At 38.6% G+C, this 14,806-nt stretch overlaps 1 protein-coding gene across 1 annotated transcript in view; it reads right to left on the bottom strand.

Annotated features, from left to right (window-relative positions):
• Positions 1–230: 230 nt before the first annotated feature.
• Positions 231–14,806, bottom strand: part of fndc4a (fibronectin type III domain containing 4a) — a 28,745-nt gene continuing 14,169 nt past the window's right edge. The window contains exons 3-6 of the mRNA XM_072696488.1: positions 12,840–13,044; positions 4,736–4,825; positions 3,703–3,836; positions 231–1,763 (exon numbers count right to left, since the gene is read on the bottom strand). Of these exons, the coding sequence (XP_072552589.1) occupies positions 1,722–1,763; positions 3,703–3,836; positions 4,736–4,825; positions 12,840–13,044 (471 nt within the window). The 3' untranslated portion in view covers positions 231–1,721. The remainder of the gene's footprint in view (positions 1,764–3,702; positions 3,837–4,735; positions 4,826–12,839; positions 13,045–14,806) is intronic.

The raw sequence follows: 14,806 nt of genomic DNA, 5'->3' as shown, positions 1-14,806 counted from the left end.
CTGCCATTAGCTTAAATATGTTTTACATGGTAAGTTGATTAGCTAATGAGTCATGTAATAGATATTCAATTACTTAGATTTAAAAGTTTCTATTTTCAGTTGAATATGGGACTTTAGCTTGCACTTTACTGTCTTTGAAAACTTTCAAAAAACCTTGTAAAAAGACTCAGCGTAGCAAAAGAGGTAAAGACAGGACCGACATTATCAATCATTCACTGATCTTTATTTAAATTTAAATAAATGTAGCAGTAGATACCAAAATCTACTCGTTTGTGTTTTTACTCATGAAAAATGTAACAGAACACATAAAACTAGGTTCAGTCGTTTTTCAATGTGCATGCAATATATGTAATTTTTGGTTTCATCATTGTGGTAAGGTTGGTCTAAACGATGATATTTCGCACAGATTTTTATATCAGCTGAATAGCGAAACGTATGGTTATTTACAAAGCTTAAAGATCTCAGTTTCAAAAACATATATAGTGTTTGAGTCGCCTCACTGTGTTAAAATGCACTGAAAATGATTAGGAGAAAACCAACAATGTATGTTTATTTTATTGCTGGAAAGGATACTAATGGAAAAAAACACATTTGATAATATTACTTATTGACCTCCCACAGAACATCCCCTTTAAAATAACAGAAAGGCTGTTTCTTGTCACAGTCTTCTCATTTACAATTAGTGATGTTGCAAGCATTCCTTATTATTAGACAAGATGTACACGTCAAAGACTAGCATGCGTCCTAACTTCTTTTTAACTTGTTCTTCAACTGTACTCATAATCTCAAAAGACTAAAACATTTACATAGACAGTTCTATCAATAGAATCCGAGCTCTTAAGGACTGTGTTGAACACATTAGTAAGACTACATAGTTCTACATGTTTCTGAGAGCAGCCTGCCCAATCATTTGTGTTCCTTCAGATTGGCAAACAAACTGCACTTATTCATACGAGTGCAACCAAGCAAGCTTTCCCAGTTGTAGCCATTTCAAACCATGGCCATCCCAGTAGTGGCACGACTTTCTGAACTGTTCCTTTCTGTTTCATTTGCCTCTTCTGGAGAAAACTTATTATAGGGACAATACATGAGTCCTGAGTCCTTGAGCTTATTACATTTCATTGCTGAACAGAGATCCGCCATCACTGCAGGGCTTGAGTCATGAAAACAGCCTCGACTGCCTACTCAAATCATCTGCCTGAGAGCACGCTTGGCTCCGCTCAACAGCTTCACCTTGCTCTCAGGCTCTGACAGGTGCATGCACACACATACACACATACAGACACACACACACACAAAAATCAACAACTCGCAACAGACATAAAAACCCTGCTGAAGTTCTACAGTACCATATCAAAAATACAGTGCAGTCATCTAGTTGCATGAGCATAATACTGCAACAAATCAACACTGATTCCAATGAGAACGGGCTCTCATAATACAGCAGCACATTTCACTTTATGCACAATTGCTCTACAAGATTAGATTGCTTTAGACACACTGTGAGTGTGTGTGGTGTGTATGTATGCGCAGATGCAAGTGTGTTCACGGCTGTGGATTGGACGTTCTGGTAAATTAGCTTCGATGGTAGTCAATGTAGCTAATGGTTTAGCTAATGGTTTGCTCCTCGTGGGATTCCGCTGTGGTTGGAGAAGGTTAAAAACAATGTAGCATCCAAGTCTAGAGCGCGGAGGGCGGATCCAGAGTCCTCGTTCCTCCCATTAGACCTCGATGATGTTGATAGATGGCACAGACTGATGAAACTGCAGCAGACAGGAGGAATAAAAAAGAGAAACGTGACTCTCCTCAAAGGGGCCAATTTCATTAAGCTCTGCAATCATTTGTACAGATGTCAGGGAGAGGGTGGCCTCCACGGCCTCAGCATAACACTGATGGATGGCTCCTGTGAGAGCTTATACCATATTGTGGCTTCGGACACTCATAATAAAGAAATTAGACTGGCAAATGGGGCGTAAATGGAGCGCCTATGCAGCTAAATAATTGAATAAACACCGAGAGGCAGCTAAAAGGCTATGGGTACCATTATGCTGTTCTAACAGCATATTCCATCCTTATATGGTCTGATAATGACTTCATCATGAAGCTAAAGGAGCACATCATACACCAAAAAAGTAGAAAACATTAACAACATGCAACAAAAAAGAATGTTACAAGGAGACTTTTCCAAAGGAAGAGGTCCAAAACAGCATCTGCAAAGAAAATGGAAGCAGATGGGTGAAATGAGAGAAAGATCAAAGGCCTTCATTGTGAACTGCTCTATCTCTTGAGTAGATGGTCTATTTCAGAAGTAGGTCAGTAGCTCCACGATGCATTGCAGTTGTTTTTTTGCCAAGACATTTGCAATGCTAAAGTTGCCATGTACTCTTGTTACCAGGCAGGCGACCCCTTCTCTGGGGGGTGAAGTGAAGGATAACATTTCATGAGGCAAATTCTGTGGTTGAACAGATGCGCAGTGCTTGGTTGGATGCTGCCATCCATCCATTACTGTTGTATCCAAGATTAACTGGTGCTTGCGTTTGACAGATTGAACTGTTTGTTTTCTTTCTCAGCTCTTTTGATGTGCACCTACTGTGCCCTTGACTGTGCATTCATCTTCATCGCATGCTTCTCGCAAAAGTAAATAGACAAATACGTAAATAAATAAATAAGCTGGGAGATTTCATCAATCAGGCACATTGACAGCTCCTGGTCAGCCGGTCAGAGCGCCTTTGAGAAAAGTGAAGGGAATTGATTGCAATGAAAGCTGCTCTCTCTCTCTCTCTCTCTCTCTCTCTCTCTCTCTCTCTCCGTCTCTCTTTCCTGTTCTATATCTTCCCTTTTACAGGTGTGGAAATGGATGTGCACTTTCTAAATGCTCCTGCTTCTTTGTTTGCCATAAAGTAATTGAAATAGTTTGGAACTGAAATGGATTTCACATTTTTAGCATTGTCTGTTCTGCAGTTTCAGCTGCAGTGGAAAACGATCAAGTTTAGTAGAGTAAATCTCTGGTCAAGGAAAGCACTCACCCTGCTTTATGGGCAATACACAAAATTGTATAACTCTAAATAGTGTAACAGATGAAGCAGTAGACATTGTGCACAAAGGAAAAAAAACATACCCATTCTGGAAGACGAGTGTCTAAGGTTCATTGTTGTTGTTCTTGTTATGTAATTTCTTATAAGATACTGAGTTTCATAACAGTAGGCCTCATTCTCCAATATCTTCCTAAAACTTATCTTGAATTAGTTCCTGAAAAGTCCTAACTAAACATCTGGGTCAGAATCATTGATGGATCTCATTGTCCTCGTGAACCGAACATGGCCCAAATTAGAAAACATTGGTGAATGTCAGTTGGTGAATAAGGCTCATTGTGTTTGGGCATATCCTAAAGCTGAAGGACCCATGGTATCATTGGCAAATACAACAGACAACCACAATCATTGTTTTTATTGGACACATATGGAATTTGGGTTTCATCTTTGGCCTTGCTCTAGGGCCAAACAATGGCAGCTTGCCTAGCTTTGAACCCACAACCCTGTCATCAATAGCCCGGAGCTCTAACTGCCAAGCCACCACTGCCCCATAAAAAAAAAAAAAACTTGAACCCTGGACCCTCAGATTAAACGTCTGATGATCTACCGACTGAGCTATCAGACTGAGCTACCCTGTATATTGTTCCTGTCAGTGATATAGGTGCTCTACCTTGCTCCTGAGAAGTCCTCCACTGTGATGCTCTGGTGTGCTCCTCTCAGACGAGGGCTTGACCTTCTCCTTGCTGTTGCTGTTGTCATTGTCCTTGATGATGTCATATTGCCGGCAGAATAGGGCGATGACCGCTATGAAGAAAAGTCAGATGACATCTGTCACTCTCACATAACACAGATAGTGACAACGGTCAAAGAGCTTTAAACGTCTTCCCTCTGAGGTTAAGTGCACAGACAGATTGTTATTGACTTAACAACCTTACCCTCAGTCTTGGTGCAGTGAATAATTCAGCGTTGTAATTGATAAGTTAACTGTAATTTAATGCAAATTAACTGTAATACAATAGAAAAAAAACTACAGAGCATGGTGGTATGACCTTATTGTCTAGTAGAATGCACTGTCAGTCAGGAAAATGGGTATGGGTATAACAAAATGTCAAAGATTTGGAAAGACAGTATGAGTAGTGCAGTATATACATCCACTATGTATGTGTACAAATATTCAGTAATAAAAATTGTCCTTAAGAATAAATTTGTGGCATAATGTTGCAAACGGATACTTCAAATGTTCATATAGCATCTTCAGGTTCTCCATGTTGTGCTTGGTCAGCATGTGTGCATGGTAGTGGCTAAAAACACTAACCATAGAAATTAATTAATTATCAATTACATTTTCACATGAATTATGCAGTACTCAACATTAAGTGCAGTGTGTAGGTAATACAAATGAATGTTTAATATTTGTATACTTAAGAACTGCTTTACAATAGTGCTATGAGGGGTCTGAGTTTCAGTAATCCACTTAAAGATTGATGTCTCTTGTCATGATTAATAATAGATGGGTTAATTGCACTGCTGTAACCATGGTGTTTTTGAGCTTATTTTTTATAGACGTGGCTTAAGTATTTTAGAGGGTTTAAAGCTCCATTCTAGTAGAAGCTGTACAGAAAAATCAATATCAGGTGGATTTTAGAATGACAGTGTTCTTGTGTGACATCCGGCCTCAACGTAGCCTCACTTTAGAACCATACCTGCCCACATGAGGAGCACCACCACGATGATGATCATCTCTCCAGTCTGCAGGTTTCTGGATTTGTCTAGGCCTTGAACTGTTGGGTCATCTGTATGAATGTAAAAAAAGAGATTGCGATTTCTTGAGTTATCATATGATAATTATTATCAGGTGTTTCACAGACCCACTGTCAGAGTTACTCTATATCGTGGCTGGGACGTATCCTCAGCTAGCATCACAGGTTGGAAACCTCTTTTGCCTGCAGGACTCACTTCATATGACCAGTATCTGGATTGTATCCTGGTAAGATTTTAGCCCCATGTGTTTATACTCTGTGTTCAAATTTGTTAGGCAGACTGAAATTGGACTGCTGAGGGGGACAGAATATGCAAATTCGCTCATTGCGCTGCAGTTATTACTGGTGTTTCAGTTGTTCTGTGAGGGATTTTGTTTGTTGAATGCGTCTTGGAGTGACGAGATGCGTTTTAACTGAAGCTCTTCTACTGAAGATCTTTTCAGACCAAATGATTAGAAGTTCTGGATATTGAGGATGAGATCCAACCAGAAAGCACATCTTGATTTCAAAAGCATCTTGATTTCAAAGATAGATTTGTGCATCATTAAAACATGGCTTCAGCATGCAGGCTGAGACTAATGGTGATTAATTCCATTAAAGCCTTTAGCATGTAGTGCAACTCGATTTTGCCAGCATCTTCATTCCCTCCAATCAACCAGAGCCTGGAGGAAGTGCTTGCCTAACCAGCCATCTGTCTGAAACATTAATCCTGTGTTAAAGGGATTGACTTCAGCTCCGTTTCCTCTTCCTACCATCTTTTAACCTGTGTGGAATGGGTCCAGAGCACCACTCTCCCCAATTGGTATTCTTTAGTGGATAAAGGCAATGTTGGCACGTATACTTCGACTGTCATAAACGAGGAACGGGAGGGAGGTTTTGGATGAGGCAACAGGGTGGAGGGGGGGTGCTCAGCCTGAGCAATTACGGAGAGGGGTCATTTGTATCACCTCGTTCTCCAATTATGAGCGAGCAGTATTGAGACACACTCTCGCTGTACGCCGATAAAGAGTCGGAATGAGCGACAGCCAAGCCAATCCCTCTCATCACTCGCCTCGATGAATATTTATGACACTGAATGCTGAGATTTCTTGCCTGCCTGTGGAAATGCAGGCATAAATGAATGAATTGGATTGAACAGCTGTTTCTGCTCCAGTATTTTAAATAGTAAAATAAATTCAGTGCTGTTTGTCTCCTGAGATAAGGAGGCCATTCCGTATGGGGGAGGCCTAGCTTTTGCTTTTGCCATGGATGTTGGCATGGTGATGCTCCTCCGCCAATTGATGAGTTCGTTTTTCCTGTTTAGATGATGCAAGGGTATGCCAGACAACATAATGCGGCCTTGCTGTATTTTGGCACATATTCAGTGTCAAGCATCTGTTCATTAGTTCCACTAGACCACGGTCTGTGAGGGGATGCTCCCGTACATGCACACATCTGGACTCAGTGAAGACAAAAGAACGGAGAGCAGAAGCAGAAACAAATTCGCCATGACCGTCATTAACACAACATTTAAGTGACATTGGCATCATTGCAAAAATGTGTTGACTGCATGAGGACCATAACAAGAAGCTGAACTGCTGTCGCATTTGAAATGGATCAAGGGAGAATAGAAATGAGTCTAGCACTATGAATGCTCGCCATGAGTGATTTGCACAGTCATGACATTGCATCAGGTGACAGGAGCCGTAGTTCATCAGAAGGGTCTACATGGTTTGTTACACCAGCGAGGGCACTCTTCCTCTTTTATGGAGACACGATTTCCAAAGGCAGGCTTCTGCATTCCTTTGAAGCATCCTGGTAATTGTATCTAAGGGGAATCTTCTTGAGTCAAGCCCAGCTCTGTACAGAAGAGCTGCTGTTATGGCAGAATACTGCAGAAGCATGCAGAGAGGTGAGGCTGTCTGCAGACAGAGTGTCAGACTGCTAATGGGTGCAGCGTGCTTTACCACTCATTATCTTTTAAAGCCTGAACATTTACATCTGTGAACTTCAGATAGTGGGTCATAATATATATATATATATATATATATATATATATATATATATATATATATATATATATATATATATATATATATATACTGTGTTACCATATTTGTGTCAAATCTTGTAATATTTCTCTACCATGTCCATTGTCCAGTTCTGTATCTCTCAACAAAGGCATGTTTAGATGTATATTTATAGCTGTCCAAGTCCTTATAATGTCAACTTATAAGCCAAGCTACATGGATGGATACTTACATTTAGCAGACACTTTAGATGCTTACAATGTGAGTGAGGGTAATGTTAAGTAATGGAGTGACAAATCAAAAACAACTAATTAAGCTCCACGTTTAAACTGTATGGACTGGTAAGTGAATAGAACCTGTTGAAATGATGTACTGTAAGATAATCAAACATTTAACAAGCTAAGTAATGTCAGGTTTAAATAATAATAATAATAATTTAAATAATGTCAGGTGTGATAAATCAACTAATGACTTTCCAGAAAATGACATTTGAAATAGGTACCAATGTCAAGTACAGATGGCATTAACATATTCATCTGATATATAAGATATAATGTACACTAGCTCAGGGAAGCCTGTTTTTTATTTTGCCCTCTAACAAGGACTTTCTTACTGACTCTCCACCTGTCAAACCTGCAGCTTCAAGTCTTCTCTACACAGCTGAAACTGAGACTTGGTCCAGCTTTAAGCTGAGTTACAAGGTGTTGTCATGTGAGCAGCCTTTTACACAACCTGTTTACTCTCAGAAACTTGTCTTCTGATGCGGTTGTGGATTTGAGTCTGTCAGAGATCTTCCAGTACCAGACCTCTTCAGTTTTCTCCAGTTTCCAAGACTCTCTTGACAGTGTAGTAAACTGTAGTCACAAAACTCTGGCTTTCTTTGCAATTACAACATTACACTTACTTACCTACACTACAAATGTAGGTAAAATATCGGTAAAAACTGGATAAATTGGGATGGGGAGGTGATTTAAAACCTTTGCTCAGTATTGTACAGAGAGACTTACAATTTAATTATGTTAAGAGGTAAGTAAATGTATTCTCTTGCCCAGGGATTCCTATTTGTATAGTGTGGTGTGTGATTGCCCAGGCAAGGAGGGCTTACAGTATTATCCATTACATCAATCATGTCAACCATTCTAAAAGACTTATAGTACAAATGGGATCTGCAAACCATTTTGTACTGAATAAATGTAATTCTACAACTCACAGATGTAAGGTTTTTTATTTGTACATTTAGGAATCATTGATTTGCAGATCCAAATTCCTTTTTCCATTTGCTGGAGGGAAAGAGGTTTTTAGGCTTTTATGAGAAAATGCAAAAATGTTCTATTTCAAAGCACTTTAACTTCATTAATTAAAAGAGGAGCTTTATATTTTGAGACAAGCTTCTTCCTATCAACTAGCAATTTCTTTTTTATTTTTGTTATAGTAATAGCGAGTACAATCTAATAAATCCGAATGGTGATGTGCCTAATTTTTATAGCACCGATGATGCTGTGTTAGGGATGCATCCTCCTTATTGATTCCCGAACTAATTGAAATGCCTATGAATGTGAGCCAATCAATGGATCTTAAAAGAGTGGGGTTGGCTGTAATGGTGCTCTTTAAATGAGCTGTATGAAGGTTCAGGAGCTGCAACAAAAGGCTTTAAAAAAAAAAGAAGAAAAGCATCATCATTTGAAATCCTGTAGCGCACATAAAAGAGACTAGTGTGACACTATATTGAGAAGGCCCTTTGAAATTTTATTCTACCGCACTGTGCTTATTACTGAGTCATAGCATTGTGGAGGCTGGGGTTAGGTAACCTTATTGTTCAGGGCTGAATTAGAAATGTGGCAATTCATTTCAGACAGTGAGTTACCTGTGTGATTTATGCTAAAAAAAAAAATTAACCCAGTATCAAAACTGCACAGATCAGTCAGATAGTGTGAGGCACTTGGTGATAAGCAAGAAGAAACTATAAAGCATGCTTGATATGAGAGCAAGGAGTTATTTTGTTGTGAAACAAAATATTCTCATGCTCATTTGAGTTAAGATATATGACTCAAGAAGCAATTGATTGGTTTAGCTGTAATTCACTGATCTGAGCTTATACACGCACAAGAGGCAACAGCACTATTACTAAAGGTTTCACATACACAGTAACTGACCACACGTCTATGCCTTAACAGTCCAATTGCACCTAAAGGAACAATAAACAGACAACACACATTTCACTATAATGCAGGAAAAACACCAAACTGGGTTAAAAACATCTGGGTGCTCAGGTTACCCTCCAGCCACAGACGGCATAACCCTGACTCTAGTGCTGGATGCCACAATATTTGCCAGATACATCTGGTTATGCCAATATTGAATTTTGCTTTTGTTTAATTCACTGAGGTATTAAACACATATCAGAAAGTTAGAGTATTTTACACAGTTCTGAGTAAATGCAACAGTTCTGATAGATAATGAATACTTACTTACCCCTAACATTCCAAGGTTATTCACACTACAGTGTATTATTCAGTAACTACAGGGACTTCTGTACAAACTGGTGAGACTATTCTCTGGCAATAGAAGTTTGTAATGACACTTTTAAAGTTCAGTGTTCAATTTGAATGTATTTTTTATTTATTATGTATTTCATTTTGTTGTATGTAACAACCAATGTGAATGTGTGAGTAAATGTAAGTCTGACCATGAAGATCATATCAGTCCAAACATTATAATTTTGTGAAGATAATGTGAAAGACTAGATCAATTTCAGGGTTCGTATTCTTTTAGTTAAGAAAAGCACCAAAAAAGTTGCACCCTTTTACGAGGCATTAATATTTAATGATTCTGTTTGAGATATAGGCCATAAAAGTTTTGATATCTAAAGCTATTAAACTGTAACCATAGTGATAGTGTTATCCACATTTATAGTCTGACAGACCCTGCACTGCAACAGTGTTTTAAATGTATACTGTCATATAATACTGTTGTATGTTTACAAAAGGGATATGCGACTAAGCCTCAAGCACTGAAAGAACCTTATCATGGTGTAAGCTGAAACAGTGGTCAGTTTTTCTAAGATTTTTTTTTTGTATCTGTCTGTTTCTGATTATAGATCTCATAAACTCATCCATTCATTCACTCTTCTTCTTATCCGCTTGTCTTTGTCATGGTCTGAAGCCTATCTGGAATCACTGGGTGCAAAACAGAAGTACCCCCAGGACAGGGCGCCATTCCTTTACAGGGTACTTTCAAACTTTCAACAACTGTACAACTTTTATCTTATCATATAAGATAGCATATCAAGACATTTAAAATGATCCTGTTATATAAAAAATTGTGTGGATGTACTTTCCAAAACTGAAATGAAAAACAATTTGTGTTAAGTATGAAATATGACCTAGGCCTTTTGTCCTTAGTTTGCAGTGTCCAGAATGAATTAAAGCATTAGCCTTATGCATACTCTCATGGCTCTATGGAGAGCTGCCTTTAAAGAGCTCTGAAAGCATTTAACACCGTGAGAGTAAAAGAGAGTGTGACCCTGTCTATAAAAGAGCTTTAGAAATGGAATTTAATTGAAGCACACTGACACTCTGAGCCCTCAATCTCAAAGGAATTTCATTTCTGCGTGCTGCTTTATTTAATACAGGCCTGAGTCAGCAAGCATTAAAAGATTAAATTGTTGATCTCTTTTTTGTAAGTACTTTATGTATATCCAACCAATTTAATTTGAAGATGAACTCACAGAATTGAACCTCTCCCAAATGTTGAGACAGAACAATTAAGCTGCAGCAAATTGGCAGTGTGGCTGCTAACTCTACTTCTTAGCTATTTCAACTATTTCAGTTTTTGTGATTGTTACATGACATTTATTGGAAATTAAGGCAAAATTATTATTTTTTTTAATAACTACTTTAAAATCATGTAATAGGGAGAATATTGTGAAGCATGGTGGTGCCAATATTGAATTTTGTTGTTGCTTTTGTTTAAATTCGCTGAGGTATTAAACACATATCAGAAAGTCACAGAGAGTCTTGGTGCTCTGTGATGCTCTTGGGCTGCTTTGCTTCCTTTGGCACTGGACATTTGCAATGTGAGCAGGGCATGATAGATTCAATCAAAGATCAACGAAGATCAGGGCTAGGATTCCTCAGGTAAGCCTCCAGAAGCTAGTGGCTGGCTATGCATCACATTTGCAGCAGGTTATAACTGCAAAACTACACCCTAATTAGTACTAAAGACGCTTGTCATGAAGTGATGCAATAATTCTGAGGCTGTAGTGGTAATTAAAAATGTTGAAAATTTGGAAAAAACACTGGGTGAATTATTTGTGTTGAGCTATTTAAAGTGTTTTTGTTTGACTGGTTTGTTGCAAACAGCTGAGTTTGTACATTGTACTAAGAAACCTAATTTGCAATGGAGGTCTACAATCTAAATTATTCAACCCCAATTGCAAATTAGGTATATATATGTATAAATGTACATGTGTGTGTTGTGTGCTGGGTGCTGGGTGCTGAAAAAATGGCATTGCTATTTCTGTGTTAATGTGAATGCACCACATTGCAATGCAAGTCTACCGCTCAAAAGATGCCAGTATAGAAAATGCTCTTTATAATGCATTCAGCTGGCTGAGCCTGTCACATTGAGATTCATTCATCAGCATAGCAACAAGGCAAATATGAAATGTATTCCACTGAGTGATGGAAAACTGATCAGAAACTGCAGCACAAATGGACATGCACCTGCGGTCGAGTATAACTGCATCAATAATTACCCAAAAGTGGGAAGAGAGAGAGGGCTATGCAGATAGGCTGACAATCTGAGGCATGTTGCACATTACCATAGTGTGAGCTCTACACATCAAAATGCTATAGATGATTGAGTGTTCTATAGGTATATGTATGTATTCCTAGAGTCATCCACTAGAATACAAAAATATGGGGTCATTCAACTGGGTTTTAGAAATCTAGTGGGTTGTATTACAGGTTGTATGGCTCAAAACATACTTTTAATTCATCAGACTGTCTAATTCATTTTAAAACACTTTAATTTTTCATTCATTGATTCAGTCAGTGCAAATGACTTCTTTTGAGAGCAGCTTTAGAATGAAGTAATGATCAATAGAGCATTTGATTCAGCTCCTGAAGGGGTTGATAATTAGCCAGTAAGTAGAATCAGCTGTGTTAGAGCAGGAGACAATGACACTGTGCAGGTTCACAGGGCTGAAAACCTGAGATCCACTTACTGGATTCCAAACGTCTTACAGCCTTTTCTCAGTGTTTACCGAGTTTTTTCTGCTACAGTTTCTTTGAACTATAGTTGTCATGTAGGCTAGCATTAAAACAGACGGCAATCTAAATCAGTCCTTAAATTAGACTAATGTGCCCATAGCAACTACACCAGTGTCATCAGTTGCCTTTGAGGTAGGATTCAGGAGTCAGTGACGAATCCATTTTGACTGTGGTTGCCAAAGTGACAAGTGACTTTTTTAAATAGCAAGGGCTAGTGAATACAGAGCAGTAAAAAAAAAAAAAAATACATGATATTTTATGCGCAAACTCAAATTAATCTAATGTTCATTCATTATTTCCATGGTATTACTAGGTACCAAGTGTTTTTCCACTAGTTATTTCAACATGTGCTTTTAGATAGTAATAATGTTTAGGACTGGCTAAATTATGTATAGCAGCGGTTTACATGTTCATTAGAGTAACAATATTAATCAGTTCATGTCATGAGATGTACAGTTTAGACAACCCAATCATACAACAACAAGGATACTAATCACTAAAATGATCACACCTTGTATGGCTCTCTCAACAGTTCTGATATTCGTTGACACTGAATATAGCATCATGGGTGGAATACAAAAACAACCCAATATATCTGGAGTGGTCAATGTGGTGGCCAATCAAATCACCACAAGTTAAAAGCATGGATACTGTTTCCCCCGACAGCCTTTTGGATCTACCCCTGCCCGGAATCCATTACAATTTGTTGATCAAACAAATCCAGTACCACCAAACTAAACTTTCTGAGTTTAGATTGGACAGTACCTTGATTGGAGCTGTTGGAGGGGAAGCGGTCAGACTTCTTGAGGGTTCTGAAGTGAACACGCTTGCTGGCTTGGCTTTCTCCATACAGGCCAATAGACTGGACCTGAACTATGTAGTCTGTCTCCTCTTCCAAGTCCCAAAGCACGCAGGCCCTGCTGGTGGTGTTTACTTCCCGGATAAATCGTTGCATGTGGCCATCCTGCCTCTGAAACAATGGAAACCACAGTGGATCTTAATCAGCATTTTTTAGCAGTTCTAATCATTCAGAAACCAAAACACCTTATTCTGTTAAAAGAAAAACAAATACAGGCTTCCTGTCAGCTTAGCTGAAGGTTTTGCATGTACTCAGATTGGGTCTGGTAAGCTACATTACCACCCATTGTCAGTAATTCTCCACCCCTTTCACTTTTATAGCTTGTACAAAGAAAATAATGCTGTTTTACACCTTTACTGTAAAGGTTCTTAAAAGAATTCGTTGCTTGGAAATGTGGTTCCAAGAAAAAACAATAGTATAATGGTATTTTTGCATGTCTTTCAAATATGTATAGTTTTTTTTTTGTCCATTTAAGGCATCACTCCCCATTTTGTCTTTAAAGCATTCAGACTAGAACAAATCTTGCATGCTTTTATGCTTTACCTCCTACAACTTAAAATGGCAGTTAGGTGCATTTATTCCGCTTAATGCACTCTAATTGCATGTTTACACACTCAGGTCCTTTTACAGCCTAACCCGTATATACACAATGGAGGTTTTTCACTTCAGTGCTGCATTCGACTAAATGCTTCACATTCGTGCATACACAGTTCTCTAAATGGGTCCATTTCAGTAGTTTATATTCACCCCCTGGGGCTGCCTGTAGGTGTGGAGGAGTTTGATGGAGGCTCTCATTATGTTCTTCTGTAATGAATAATACATTGATTCAAGAACACAGCTCGCAAAGCTAATACCAGAGCTAGAGACAGCCTGTTGCATATCATGATGAACAGCTATATCTGTAATTGATTGGATGTAAAATGCATTGTATGTAATGTACAGAGACATTAATAGCACTTGTATAATGGGGGTATGTAAGTATGTATGCTAATCTTTAAAATAAAGCACTAGAAGAACTAGCAGGACAGAACCAAATAGTTTTATATTCAAGAATGCCAAACAATACAAAGACAGAAATCTTATTTCAGGGACATGAATAGATGAATAAATAAAGAAAAAACACAAATACAAATACAATTAGAAGTAGAAGAAGTGTCACATAGATTTTATTATTCAGACACGTCTGAAAAGGGACATATTGTGGACATAAACAAACATCCCAAACAGCAATACACTACTACATGATTAATACTGTACCTATGGAGAACTGCAAAATAAGATGTTCCAGTCTAGGCAAAGTAATACTTTGCAGTAAACACAATGGCCCTCAGCTTCTTTAAAGTGAACCCACTGATGACACAGGCATTCAACGGAGCACACACACCTTGTGTAAACTCTATAGCAAAAAAAAAAAAAATGCTAATAGAACAGGATGCTCTGGAGCAGTCACCACGCCTAGTTCCAAATGTTGGTGAAAGGGATTTGAAGCCCCTCAGTAATAGCCTGCTGTGGAACAGTTGGATTGTGTTCCTTTCCTGGAACCATGGAGAACCATAGAATACCTTTAGGGTAAGCTGGAGTGGGGTTCGATCTAGAGTCAATCATTCAACCTAACCTCACTGATGCTCTTTTAGGCAGAAAGCAAGCCGATCCTCACAGCTGTGTCCTAGCATCTATCGTAAAGCAGAAGAGATAAGACTCTTATTACAACAAATAGGTGGGGCAACCAGCCTGTTATTACTCTTGATCTTAGAAGAAACACTGGATGAGCAGGTGTCTACAACAACGTTTTGCAAATTGGGGTCATTTTCACGGAGCAGTTTAAACCCAAATCTTCACTGGCATTGCAGTTTAGTCAAAGACTTAGCACAAT

This window comes from Salminus brasiliensis, chromosome 1 (genome assembly GCF_030463535.1).
Source record: "Salminus brasiliensis chromosome 1, fSalBra1.hap2, whole genome shotgun sequence".
Taxonomy (NCBI): domain Eukaryota; kingdom Metazoa; phylum Chordata; class Actinopteri; order Characiformes; family Bryconidae; genus Salminus; species Salminus brasiliensis.
Note: the sequence above shows the minus strand (reverse complement) of the source record. Positions and strands in the feature narration are given on the sequence as shown.